This window comes from Suricata suricatta, chromosome 1 (assembly GCF_006229205.1).
Source record: "Suricata suricatta isolate VVHF042 chromosome 1, meerkat_22Aug2017_6uvM2_HiC, whole genome shotgun sequence".
NCBI lineage: Eukaryota > Metazoa > Chordata > Mammalia > Carnivora > Herpestidae > Suricata > Suricata suricatta.
Genome location: NC_043700.1, coordinates 96,578,438 through 96,593,109, shown reverse-complemented (window position 1 = coordinate 96,593,109; position 14,672 = coordinate 96,578,438). Strand labels below are relative to the sequence as shown.

General features: G+C 35.5%; 2 protein-coding genes across 2 annotated transcripts in view; both read right to left on the bottom strand.

Moving 5' to 3' along the window:
* BBS7 (Bardet-Biedl syndrome 7) overlaps window positions 1–1,641 on the bottom strand; it is a 38,264-nt gene extending 36,623 nt beyond the window's left edge. Inside the window, exon 1 of the mRNA XM_029941405.1 lies at window positions 1,492–1,641. Within this exon, the coding sequence (XP_029797265.1) occupies window positions 1,492–1,527 (36 nt within the window). The 5' untranslated portion in view covers window positions 1,528–1,641. The remainder of the gene's footprint in view (window positions 1–1,491) is intronic.
* Window positions 1,642–9,388: 7,747 nt separating this feature from the next.
* Window positions 9,389–14,672, bottom strand: part of TRPC3 (transient receptor potential cation channel subfamily C member 3) — a 67,873-nt gene continuing 62,589 nt past the window's right edge. The window contains exons 12-13 of the mRNA XM_029951163.1: window positions 12,923–12,998; window positions 9,389–10,269 (exon numbers count right to left, since the gene is read on the bottom strand). Coding sequence (XP_029807023.1) covers window positions 10,127–10,269; window positions 12,923–12,998 — 219 coding nt within the window. The 3' untranslated portion in view covers window positions 9,389–10,126. The remainder of the gene's footprint in view (window positions 10,270–12,922; window positions 12,999–14,672) is intronic.

Sequence of the window (14,672 nt, the reverse complement as noted above, 5' to 3'; positions counted from 1 at the left end):
TACAAAAGGTATGGAAGATGAAAACAGCAGGAAACTGTCACTAGTGGTGCACAGTCTGTGAAGAGGGAGGGAGGATGGGACCAATGGGGCAGGCATTGCAGTAACCAACAGATCATGAAAGGAATTACATATACTGTATAAATACAACTTTATTCTGTATTCTAAGGAGTAGTATTAAAGTTTAAAGTAATCTGTTTAGACGTGCACTTTTGAAACCTGAGTCTAACAATGATGTGAAGGATGGCTTGCAGGGAGGTGAAGCTGGAGACTAGGAGCCCAGATAAGAGGCTATTTCAATTCAATTATTGGAGAAAGAGAAGATGAGAACCTGAACTGGGGATAATGGAGATGGAAAAATGGGACCCAGTCAAGAGACATTTAGGATATATATAAGAAGTAGTAGAAAATGGGGTGACCAGTTCACTAAGGAAGATATTAAGGTGGAAAGTACCTAACATAACCAACAGGGAAACTGGCAGGTGGCAAACTTTTCTGTCATGAGCCAAATAGGATTACTGAATAAGGAGATGAGAAAGTGGGACAGAAAGACTAAAGTGGAAATACTGAGAGGCAGGATGGTGTAAGAGAGAGAACACCTGCTCTGGAGTCAGAGACTTTGTTTCAAATAGGAACTTGATTCTTTTTCGCTGTTAGGTAAATTATTTTCTCTGAGTCCTTGGGCCCCCATCTATAACATCACCTGCTCTGAGAATTTTTATGAAGAGTAAATAGTAATGTATGTTAAGCTCTTAGAAGAAACTACATGTCGTTGCTTTTATGATATTCTGGCTGGTGAGGTCCAGCTCGAAGAGAGAAGTGTGTGGAGCTGGGGAGAAGGGGCTGGGTAGAGATGGAGGGAGATTCGGGAGTTACGGGTCCACAGGAGGCTGCAGCTAGGGAGGAGTACTGCCCTGAAGAGGAATCCGAGATCACGGTCAGCGCTGTCTAGGTGTTCTAGGTATATTGTGTGTGTGTGTGTGTGTGTGTGTGTGTGTAGATACTCTATATATTTCATATACATATATAGAGAATATATATTCGATATGTTTCATATACACATATAAATATATATTTGATATATGTTTCATATACATAGGGAATATATATTCTATATGTACTTCAAATAGAATACATATTCTATATAGATTTCACACAGAATACATACTCTATACATACTTCATATAGAATACATATTCTATACATACTTCATATAGAATATGTATTCTATTTATATTTCATATAGAATATATATTCGAGGTATGCTGAAAGGCGCCAGCAACGCGGGAGCGGGTGCCGCTTTTCAAGTCCCCACGGACCCTCAAGAACTAGCAGGAGTTGCCCGTGACTGCGACGAGGGCGCTGCACCCAGCCCCACACCTTCTCCGCTGCACTCTCTCCTGGCGACCCCGACAGACGTCAGTGGAAGGACAAAATCCTCTCAGAGAGCGGGGCTCGTCCCTCTCGGCGTCCGCTTTATCCCCTCAGGTTTACCTGTAAATAATCCGCTCGGTTTAAATGTAGAGCCATGATGATGGTACTGACGCGCTTGGGCAGCGCCGGGACCGCGCAGGAACTACAGAAGCTGCTCAAGGATACCCCTCACGTTCCTCAGAAGATCAACTCCAGCTACAGCGACCTCAGTTGGGGATGCACAGGCGTGGCGTCACGGCTTCGGCGTCCAGGGTGACGTCAACACGTTCACGCGAGGGGAGCCGACGGCCCAAAAAGGAAGCCCCGCCCCTTTCCCAAAGGACCGCCTACTGACTTAACCTGCTCCAATCAGAGGCAGAGAGGAAGGGAGAACGTGATCCCAGACGCTGGAGAAAGGTGGTTTCCAGGGAGACTGGAGACGCAGTCTTGGCTCCACCCCCACCGGGGACTAGGGCGTTACCTCTTTCGGTCCTTGTCAGTGTAAACCCCTCCTGTGAAATTTGCGTTGATTCTGAACTATTCTACTGACACGGGAAAGGGTCTTTCAAAGAATTAGGTTCCACAGATTTGGCGTTAGCTTACCACAGTAGTCATCAAACTTTTGGCCTTACAGCCCCTTTCCAAAACTCTTTTAAACTATTGAGGACCCCAAAGATATTTTGTTTATATAAGATCTGCTGATATTTAACATATTAGAAATTAGAACTGGAGGGGCCTTCAGACGACTCAGTTGGTTAAGCATTTGAGTCTTGATTTCAGCTCAGGATATGATCTCAGTGTTTGTGAATTCGAGCCCCAAGTCAGGCTCCACAACAGTGCAGAGCCTGCTAGAGATTTTCTCTCTCCCTCTCTCTGCCCCTCCCCTGCTGACATGCTTGCTTGCACTCTCTCTCAAGAATTTAAAAAAAAAAAAAGTTTTAGAAATTAGAACTGGAATTTTAAAAGTGTACTTAAAAATAATACATAAAAATTTTATTGAAAATAACTATTTTTGAGGAAAAAAGATAAAAAGACTGGTGTTTGCAAATCTATTTACTGTCCATCTAAATAGACAAGTAAGTCCCAGATCTACTGCTGTATTCCATGCGGTGGTATATGTGAGTTGTTTAGGTATATAAAGAAAATCTGGTTCCAAATCAACAAGTGGTAGTTTTTTTTACAAACATTGCAATGTGGAATGTCTTCATTATATAACGTCCAAGAAATCCTATGTGTTAATATCATCATGGCTTTAATGAGAAAAGTTGTGAAATACTGGAAAGCTATCCAGACATGGATACAAATTTTGTAAAATCTAATTTGTGCTTAAAAGATCAAATTTTATGCACTGGCAATAAATGTCTATTGTTTCCCTTGACATGATAGTCTCCTTTCTTGAATTCACAAGAAAGTGTGTACTATATACCCTACTCTGAATAGTCACAATTTTTGTCAGTTCGTTTTTGAAGTGTTCCAGCTAGCATCTCCAATAATCACACAAATGCTTTTCCTTGAGACAATATCCCTCAGTATTCAGTAGAAATGCTTTATGCACACTTCCCATTTCACCACACAGAATATCTGAAAAGGGGCGCCTGGGTGGCTCAAGTCAGTTGAGCATCTGACTTTGGCTCAGGTCATGATCTCATGGTTCCTGGGTTCAAGCCCCGCGTCGGGCTCTGTGCTGACTGCTAGCTCAGAGACTTGAGCCTGAAGCCTGCTTCAGATTCTTTGTCTCCCTCTTTCTCTATCCCTCCACTGTTCACGCTCTGTCTCTGTCTCTCAAAAGTAAATAAATGTAAAACAATAAAAAAATCATTTTTTAAATGTATTCAAGTTAAGACTTAAAATTAACAACGGTTAGTGCTTGACAACAGGCATTTTTATATAAAATTTGAATCCTTCCAATATGTGGCACAAAGAATGCAGTGACTCTTGAAGCCACTGCTTTAATGGCTTAAGCACCAGCAGTATTAACCACCATTGCTTTTGTACCATCATTGCAAATGTCAACACGGTGAAAAAGGCAAATAACATCTTAGTGTAATTTAAATAGTTTCAAAATCACAGACCCCCTGAAAAGAACTTAGGGACCTACAGACTACTACTGGCCTAAAATGACCCAGCGTCTGACTAAGATCTGACATTCCCTGATCCTTTGATCATTTCTTCCTTAATAAACAGTGTTGTGGTTAAAGAAATGGTACATACAGATGAGTAAGATACAGTCTCTTTACTGATTTCTTTGGTCTATTAGGAGAGAGTGCACAAATGATTGTGAAACAAGTATTGAAACCCTGGGAAGGGGGTGCTTCTTAGGAAGAAAAATTATTTCTTGTACGGAACATGAGAAGGTTTTGACTAGATACCAGATGTCCCAGACAACTCTTCTTCTGATGCAAAAATAACTCCATATTAAAATAGACAGCAGGGCCGGGAGATGGGTTAGCTGTGTAGCAACTTGGGAAAAATACATACCAATTTAGACTCAACAAAAATATAGATAAATTTCAGAAGTAAATTGAAAAATAAAGCCATAGGGGAGATAGGAGAACACAGAGTTGTACAGAATTTTTTAGAATTTAGGGAGTTGGAAGGTGGATTAATTAGCTGGGGTCCCCATAATAAATTACCACAAACTGGGTGACTTTATACAACAGAAATTTATTTTATCACAGGTCTCACAGGTTAGGAGTACAAGATCAAAGTGTCAGCAGGGAATCAAGCCAATCTTCCAAGGCTTCCCACCTTGGCTTGTAGATGCCCATCTTCTCCTCCTCTCTTCACAAGGTCTTCCCTCTTTGCAAGTCTGTGTCCTAATCTCTTCTGATAAGGAAATCAGTCAAACTGGATCAAGGCCCATCCTAATGACCTCATTTTACCTTAATTACCTCTTTAGAGATCCTACTTCCAAATACAGTTAGATTTTGAGGTACTGGGAGTTAGGACTTCAACATATGGATTTAAGTGGGACAAAATTCAGCTCATATCAGAAGGGAACTTGTCTGATCTTTTAACAGGAATAAAAGAAACCACAAAGAAAAAAACATATTAAGAATAAAGATGAAACATTTCAATATGTGACAAAATTTTTAAAATATAAACAAAAATGTGGGATATATACACAAACTTACTATCTTTATAAACAGTTCACACAAATTAATAAAAAAAGAAATAGTATTATTCCAATTAGTAAACAGGTAAAGATAGGAGCAGACATTTCACAAGGAAAGTGGCTACTGAACTTATAGAAATCTATTATCTTCATTTGTAGTCAATAATATTAAAGCCAAATACCTTTTTATTTTACCTTTCAAATTAGAAAAACATTTAAGTGATAGCACTGCATATTGTAGAGACAGATGTACTCATCAACTGTGATGCTTTAAACTGGCAATAAAACCTTTTCAAAAGCAATGTAGAAATATGCATCCAAACCTATAAATGTTGGATATTTTTAACCCATAACCCCAATTTGGAATATTTAGTTTACAGAAATAAAGCAAAGTAACAAGTCACCATTGAGGAACCACTTAAAATGCAGACCTAACTATACAATAGTAAGGAAATGGTGCATCCACTTTATCAACTACTATGCAGCCACTGAAAATGAACATAATGAAGGCTGGAGAGTAATGTGGAAAGTGCTCAGGATCATAATAAAAACAATATAAAATAGTGTATGTAATTACAATTATAGGAAAGGACTTAAGAAATAAATCTAAAATTTTTTATTGGTTATAAAGGATTATAAACTTTCCTCCTGTTTTGTGTTTTCCATAAGATTTTTGCATTATTTTAAATAAAATTTTGCAATTTAAAAAATAAAGTTATTAATAATATTAAAAATTAACTAAGTGATTCTCAGAATCCTGTGTTTAACTCTGCCTAGTTTCCAAAGTGGGCATTCTACTGTCCCTATGATTGCAAGATTCTGATGAAGGGTTATCCAGGACACTGGGTACCAAATCTTCTATTTTTCATATCTAATGCATGTTAACAACTTAAGGAAAATGGTAATGATATTATTATTATTGCTGTTTTTGCATTATAACAAATAAAAATACTGAAAACCTGATGAAGTGGACAGGAAGTATCTGTTTAAAAATCACTCTGGTAAATTTGATAAGTATTCCAAACTGTGCAAAATCCTAGAAACGATTAATCTAATGTTTTCTCTTTAAGATCACAAACCACTTTCATAGCAATATATAATCTTTCAAAGCCAATAGGAATTTTAATAATTATTTCATTTTTTCATTGTGCAATTTTGTAATTAATCTGGGCATCTACAAGCCAAGGTGAAAAAAGAAAATGTTTGCGTAGAAATGTAGCTTTAAAGAAAAAGCATTTTATTTTAGATTGCTGTATTATTTAAGGTAGCATTTAAAATTCATCTTCTTGCAATCTTTTTATTTTTTTTAAATTTATGTATTTTTGAGAGAGAGAGGCCGATAGTGGGAGAGGGGCAGAGAGAGAAAGGGAAAAAGAGAAAATTCTAAGCAGGCTCCGCACTGCCAGCATGGAGACTGATGCGGGGCTCAAACTCCCAAACCTGTGAGATCATGACCTGAGCTGAAACCAAGAGCCAGATGCTTAACCAACTGAGCCACCCTGGCTCTTCTTGCAATCTTTATAATATTTGTAATCAAAACATATACTGGCAATGCTTATCCATTTAACAAGTGATGTCCACTGTTTATTTACTTTAATTGTATAAAAGAAAAGAGTTTATTTTGAAGATCAAATTTATTTTAAAACACTGAAATGAGGATATGATACAGCATCAAAATTACACAAAAAGAGTTTAAATGATACTTGGAATTCTTTCATTTTGCATCTAGAAAAGGCAAATGATTTTTTTCAAGTATTGTGTTTTGTTTCTAAATAGCAAAAGTTGCAAAGTACTAATTTTAAATAATTCTTATATAATTAGCAGGCTGGGGAGTTTTTACTCACAAAAATGAAAAGCCAAGTTAGACAAATTTGCCGCTATAATTTCTCTTTTTAAACATATTTTAAGGTACTAGAGATATCTTGGTGGGCTACATTAAAAAAAACAGAAAATGTAACAAAAATTATCTTGAGCAAATTTACAGAGGTATCACGCGCTTCAGTAACTTATAAACCTTATGTTGTGGTCTTAAAGCAATCCTTAGGAGTATAAATTAAACTTATGCCTAAGAATAAAAGCAATTTAAATTGCATTATATTGAAACCATAACACAGCTAGAGGTGGCTGACGGAGTGATTGACTCATGAGTGTATCTCCACTAAGATGTGGTACCAATTGGGAAACTCTCTCTTATTTTAAAAAATTAATAACCCTTTTAGATTGATTTTAACAAAGAAACATGGAAAGAGAGATCATTACCACCTTGGATGGTGATACCAACACCCTAAAAGAGCTCTGTGATACCCAAAACCGAGAATCTGCTTGTGGCAAAGCCCTGTTTGACGGTACAAGGTAGAAGACCAGATTTGTCCCAGGGCATACAGTAAACAAGGTGGCTTCAGTTCTTTTTAGACATCATTGATAAGACACGCTCCTTCCCATTTATAGCTTCTTTCATTTGGCTAGAAGCATATGAATAAAAAATATATTGGACATGATTAGGTAAGACAGTTGTCCTAAGCTGTACTAAATTTGCTTTTAATAATCACAAAATATATGTCATTTTTAAGTTTTTGTAGTTACACAGAACTCTGAAGACACTAGATACTATTTTGCTTATTTCCCTGTTTTATTTCAAGTTTATGAATCTAAGCTTCTCAACGTATTGTGAAGTCCATTAAGTCATGGGTCTTCAGCAAATTTAATACAGAAACACAGTACCAAAAATTTTAAACTGTAAGCCTAAGAAGCAATTTGAGAGTTGCCTTTTTTCCTTTATCTGTAACTGAGGAAAAAACTAGGAACAGCAAAGAAGTTTAAAAAGATATAGGACTGGGATAATTTTCTAATTAATTATACTCACCTAAATGTCTTTCTCTGAATAAATTGTTTTTTGGTCCTGTTAAAAGGTTCCCTTCTCCAAGCTGCCCCACCAACTTCTTTAAGCATTGCTTCTAAGCCCAATGTATCTGTTAAACCAGTAAGTGGGGCAAGGTCTTGGTGGTTCAGAGCTATCATTAACCTCAAAGAAGTATTAATTTTGATAGCAATCACCTAGAATAATCCTTACCTTGCCTCAATAATACCTATGTCTTAGAATGAGTTCACTTGGGAAGAAGCCTAACAAGATTTGGATATGATTTCTTGAAGGAATATTCTCAGTCAGCAGAAAGGGAAGGGGGGCAGGATAATACAGGGGAAAAAGCTAAATACAGATTTGGTCTTATCTGGAGTCTGGCTGAGCCTAATTCTTTCTGCTGATCATGAACTACACTGAAAAAGTGGCCCTACCTTGAGACAAGGGCCCAACCTTTTTATTTCCACCCCAGTCAGGTGGTCACTGGCATGGGGAAGGGGAAACATAACATCCAGGGCTTCCTTTCAGTTGAGGGCAATTCCCTGGGAAAGTGTATAGTTGGGAACACTTATGGAGCCAACACACAGAATCTGGGAGATGCCTGCTCTGGCCCATTAAAGAGGATTTGGGCAGGACATCAACAGTACCACCATACCTTGGCATCACATCTTCCTTCTTGGCTACCACCTAGAAACTATGAAGAAGGAAAAAATAAAATAAAATAAATGTACCAGTTTTACATAAGCATAGTAAACAAAGGAAAAACCACCTACATTTAGAGCTCTGCAGTTGTGGAAGGCATAGATGACAACAACAACAACGATAAAGGTAAACAACAACAACAACAAAGCTAAATCCCACACTTTTCCATTCAACATTTTTTCATTCCCAATTAGGAAGATTACTAAATATGCTGCTCCATAGGTACAGGCAAAACCTTTTAATCTTGTAATTCTAGACAATACTAGAAGACTGTAAGTATTGTCTATTATGGAAATTTCACATCTTTACTGTTTTAATATAAACCATAGTAACATATAACAATAAAAAAATCAATATTTTATTTAGTTCTGAGGTATAACATAAAGTTTGAGAAATATTTAAGACTAAATACCTTTTGCAAAGCACAAAAGTTAATGAAATATTCTAAAATGGTAGCAAAAATGTGGAAAGTTCTTTTGATTACATTAACTGTTTTAACTCCTCAAAAGTAGAAGTTAAGAAATAATCTTTAAAAAGATTTAGGTACTATCATTTAATGGTCATTTTTGTTTTCATGCCTAGAAAACAAGTAAATGTGTGATATTAATGATTTTAATGTAATATATTTGTTTTTTAGAACCTATGAAACTACCCTTAAGTTATGATAATTACTAATCCTGTAAGACTTCACAAAGACAGAATGAAGAGAATCCAAATGATAGGAATGACTCTATGAGACATTAAAACCTAGCTGGTGAAAATAAAATACTTTGAGTATTTTACAGTCTGCAAAGAGATGAAGGAAATTACTGGTCTGTATCTCCTTTCTCATTAAAGAGATGCATGAGATGTTGTGGATATTACCATTATTCAACTCAGTTATAAAATAAATCAAATACAGATTAATCACCACCTATTTTGTGTAGAAATCTTTGATAAGAAGTGCTTTGATAAGAAAAAGGATGTCAATCTTTGTAAGCAATGATGGCAAGAGATGCCTTGAAGGGAAATGAAACATACCTGGTGAGGCTTGGGTATGTGTTTCCAGGTAGACAGCCATTGCTCTTTCCTGGTTCTTCCCAAAGACATACCCTCTAAAGCTCAGAATGGAGCTAATGGGCAAGATAGAAGTCAGTTGTTGATATCTTATTTAGCATTAAAGCATCAGAGGCAGAAATTAGGAGGTTGTAACAAAATAGCAACCCTGCATAGCCCCTAACTTTAAAAAATACTCACCATTCCACTAAATAAATTCACATTATTGAAAAAAGCAAATGAAAATTTAAGACAGAAAGCAAATAGCATATACTTTAGAAAAATCTTTAATGTGTTATTTTGAACAATTCTATGAATCTTAAATATGTAATTATATTCTCTATTAACCCACTTCATTGTTAAATTCTTCATTCATTCATTCATTCTTCAAATCATTATTAAATTCTCAAAGGTTCTAGGATTATGAGTGATGACAAAAATTCTAAGAAATCTTACCAAGTCATAGCCAGTAATAAAATTTCATGTTTCTATTTAAAAACAAAAATGTCTTCAGCATTTGAACAAGGGAAAGAATGCTACATAGTGATGACCTTTTTATTTTTATTTATATTTTGTTGGCAGTTCAGTTCAGTTGGTTTCAACATTTATTGAGCACCTACCATGTACCAGGCACTGTACTAGATGCTGGAGACACAAAGATGAATAAGACATGGTCCCTGTCCCCAAGGAGCTTTCAGTCCCTTTGAGGCAAACAGGTAGTGCAAAGACATAGAGTTTATTCTAAAGTGGACAAAAATGTCACTAATGTAATAATACTGGGCCTTTAAATACAATGGCATGTCATCATTTATAATGTCAAGGCAGACAATCAAAATGAAGACCATTTTCAAAACAGTAGGATCATTAAGACCTAACTTGTAAAGATTCACATGATAAAGGCAGTTAAAACTAAAAATTTACACCATAGTTTTTCAAGTATTTCATACTTAGAAATATTATTGCCCACATTTGTGCTATAGTCAAAGCCATTATTCCAGATTACTGAATCATTCACATCTCAGCATGCTAGGATTCAGTTTCTCACTGAGTTTATGAATCAGAACGGCTAATTCCTCAGTTGCTTGGCTCTTGTCCTCCAAAAGTTCATAACGAAGGCTGGAGATATCTTGTTTGATTTCTTTTAATTCACCTATAGTATTTGTATTAAAAAAGAACATATCATGGGTAATTTGCTCTTTGGATTTAAAAAAGAACAAAGAATGAAATTCATAGAATATGAACACATTTTCTTCATAAGCTCCAAGGTAGTTTTTAAAATTCCTTCCTTCAAGATATTTAAGAAATATTAATCTTTAAAAATATACTGACCTTTGACAAAAGCTATAAAAACAGTACAGCTATGTTTTCAGTAGTAAAACTCAGTTAAGTGTTGTTCTGAGGCTCAATCACCTCTTAACACAGGGTGATTTTTCTGTTAACTGATCTGCAACCAGGGTATCTCCATTCTGTCTATAGAGGTTCCCTTTGGTTCCCTCAGATGTAAGGGTTGAAACCTACATGGACTATTTCTCTTTGCTAGGATGGAAGAGAACACTAGCAAAATGAAACTTTATTAAAGCTGAGTCAATCTATTTAACAGGCAAATACTCATATGGAAAAAAGTTTTACATCAAATTTGAAGAGAAGGGAAGAAATTAAAGTAGGGGTGATTATTAAGGAAGGCAAAGGTAATAACTTGGAGTCAAGGAACAGTTTGTAAGACACACAGAACCAATGTATAAGGAAGGTAACAAGCAATAGTGAAATTAAGTTTAGATGTGAAACCGTATATATGTGTACATACATAAGTCTCCATAGGAGACTTCTGGCTATTAAAACACAACTATTCCCATAATCCTGCTTGGCAGTATTTTGATCATATGTAGACTGCAATTAAAAACTGGATTCTCATGCAAATGATTATCAGCCATTGATGCTGAAAGATGAGCTTTGGGGCAGAAATTTATCTTGAATGTACAAGAAATGATTCTTCAAATCACTGATTTTAACAGCTTTTTATAATAGAATCACATGTAAAACACACCTTTCATGATTCCCTACTACATTTGTCATCCTTTAAAGTATAATTTCTATGTTCTTTTATATATGAAAGTCAGATATTTTTATCTTAAGGAATCCTAATTATTTCTCAAGAATACCCATAAAACGTCCAAAAAAAAGTGCTTCCTCCTTTCCTATTTGGCAATATGATCTAATTTGAAATCACAAGGCCAGTCTTTGGTGAAAGAAATAGCTTATCACTCCATTCAGTATCACATTGGACTATAAACCCAGTGGTTCCCCTTTCATGTGCCTACTACCATATCTTCTTTCCTTGTTTTTGAGTTATGGGGAGACTATACTTTTTGAGAGAGAGAGAGAGACAGACAGACAGACAGACAGACAGAGGGGGGGAGAGAGAGAGAGAGAGAGAGAGAGAGAGAGAGAGAGAGAGCAAGCAGGGGAGGGACAGAAGAAGCAGGTGAGAGAGAATCTTAAGCAGGATCCATGCCCAGCACAGAGCCCAAGGGAGAGCTCAATCTCACAACCATGGGATCATGACCAGAGCCAACACTGAGGGTTGGAAGCTTAACCAGCTGAGCCACTCAGGTTCCCCAGAAGACTATACACTAAGTGTTACATGTAGTCTGCCAATACAGCAAACACAATTGACTCAATCGCTTGAGACTTCAGTCCCTTCATTTATTAATGAATATGTTGAACTGTATGATAGTTTAATTAGAACTTTGTTCAAAACTCCAAATTCTCATTAACTCATTTTCCTCTTTGGTGCAAGGACTTGGAAGATGCTCCTTGGTTTTGATGCTTTTAGCCATCCAATTCCCCAGATCACTTTGTTTTTGTACCTCCTCCTCCCAGGGAGGTTACTGTACAAATGATCAGATTTCCACTTTCTAGACTACAGCCCCTTTCCAATCCTATCTCCCTGTGACAGTTTCTAGGGCATCATGATTGGATTTTTGCTGGTCCCCAATCATACGTTCATAGACTTCTTTTCTACATACACATAACATTGGACTGACTCGGATTTTCAAGAGATTACTTAGGTTTATCAGGTAATAGCTTCAAAGCCCATCACCAGTTTTGTTTAGTTTAGCCTCTTCTGTTATCAGCACAGCTAGAGATCATCTGGTAGCCTCTCACTGGTGTTGTAAGCCACAGTTTCCATTTTTAAGGCAGCTTATTTCTCCAAGGTTGATTTCTTTCCAACTCTGTGCCTGTGCTTTGGCCCACCTAGTCTTTGGTGAAACATTTTTATAGTCCAGACAGATGCCCTGTCTTGGATATACCTGGAAAAATAGGCACCTTTAAATAAGGAGCCAAGAAGAAAAGTGAAAGGCAAAAGGGAAATACCAGACAAGAGAGAGATTTCTTTGTGTACAACAAAGCAAAGACTTTCCTGAAGAAATGTGGATTCTATTTGAGCCAGCCAATTATTTTATTGGAAAATGTTATTATTGGAAAAAGGCTAACACTCATGTGAGCTCACTGAAAACAGAACTGAAACTATTACCTTATGTAATAGGGATTTAAAAGCTTCCAGAAAGATGTTAGATTTTACATTCTAAGAATCAGAGCATTCTGAGAAGAGATTAAATGGTCTTTGACTGACATTTTTAATAACCATTTCTTTAAAAAGATAGTTTTAGGAATTAACATAAAATTCTCCTATCAATCTTAGAACTGTTACCTGAGATTGGATTTTTAAAATATCCTTCAGTATGAAGTTTCCCAAGTTCATTAAGTTAGTTGCAAATATTTCTCAAGTTGCAGATGCTTACCTTCATTAACTTCATCATTTTCCTTGTCCACTTGTGCTTTCAGAACATATCGCTTTATAAGTCTTTTCATTATCTGCTGTTGATCAAAAAGAAATGATTATATCACCAATGATACATATAGGTCACCTGGATCCTGTTCTCCAAAGAGTCACACATACCTGTAAAGCAAACACAGCTTAGGAAAGAGAGATTTTATATAGATTCACCCAGATTTCACAACTTAATGGTTTTTTATCTTCTCCTGAGACTTACTGCATAATTCACAAACATTCTCCCACACCCCTCAGAATGGAAGATACTATAAAACAAAAATTTAAGTTGGAGGATTTTAATTAATGGTTTCTCTTTCAAATGATGGTTTCATTTTAAGAGGTGTGACACAATATTATTACCTATAGGCACTACCTTATTTTCTCACTGTCAAAAATACATTCAACAGAGAAAAACTGAAAAATACAGAAATGAACAAAAGAAATAAACAAAAAATATCAATTGTTCCACTGTCCAAAGATAATCACTGTTGTTATTTTTGTTTACATCTCTTTAAAGTCTGTATACATATTAATTACTATACATATATTTTATATTTTCTCAATACCATATGTTGTATTACATTGTATGTTTTCCCTCATAGCCCTATACATTGTGAATATATTTAAATCTAAATAAATTATCTTACAGGATAATTATTTATCCATAATGAAAAAATAAAATTGAACCCCTACTTCATACCGTGCACACAAAAATTAATTCCACATGCATCTTAAATGTGAAATACAAGCTTTTAAACCCTCTAAAAGAAAGCATAGGAAAATATATTTATAAATTCAGTATAGATGTGGGTGTTGTGGGTGTTTTTTAAATGAGATTAAAAATTCCAAGTATAATAGAAGAAATTGATAAATTCAACATTACTAAAATTTAAACTTCATTAAAAGTTCTGTTTATAAAGATACTATAAAGAAGTAAAAAAGCAAGTCACAATTAGAAGAAAATATAACTTATAACTGATAAAGAATTTAATTTGGATCTAAAATATGTGAAGAACTTTAACTGAGTATGAAAAACTCAAATAACCCAATAGAAAAAAGAGCAAAGACAAACAGACATTGCACAGAAGTGGAAACATGAATGGTCGGTAGGCATATAAAACAATCTCAAATTCTTTTCTTGGGGAAATACAAATTACAATTAAAAGGAGACATAATTACACATCTACACAGGGAAAAGATTAATAAATCTCATAATGCCAAATATTGGAAAGAATATGCATCAATGGGGACTTTTACACTTTACTAACATCAGTATAAAGAGACCATTTTAAAAGCAATTTGGCATTATCTTTTAAAGTTGAATACTTGCATACCCTTTCACCCAGAAAGTCCACTCTTTGATACAGAGTCTGGAAAAACTTTACACATGTGGACCAAGAGACATAACAACGATGTTCATAGCAATCTTATCCAAAATAGCAAATAAAAATCTGGAAGCAGTCTAAACAAATATCAACAGAAGAACAGACAAATGGTGGTATGTTACACAATGTAATGTCAGTGTGTTCACTAATGAAATTAATAAATTAGTGAGCCACAGCCACACACAGCAGTGTGGATGAATCTTAGAAGCATAAATGTTGAATGAAAAACTCAATTTGCAGAATTCACCAAGTATGAAACTATTCTTATAAAGCTCAACAAGTAAATCTATATAATGGTTGGTAGGAATATTTACATATGTAGTAGGTCTATAT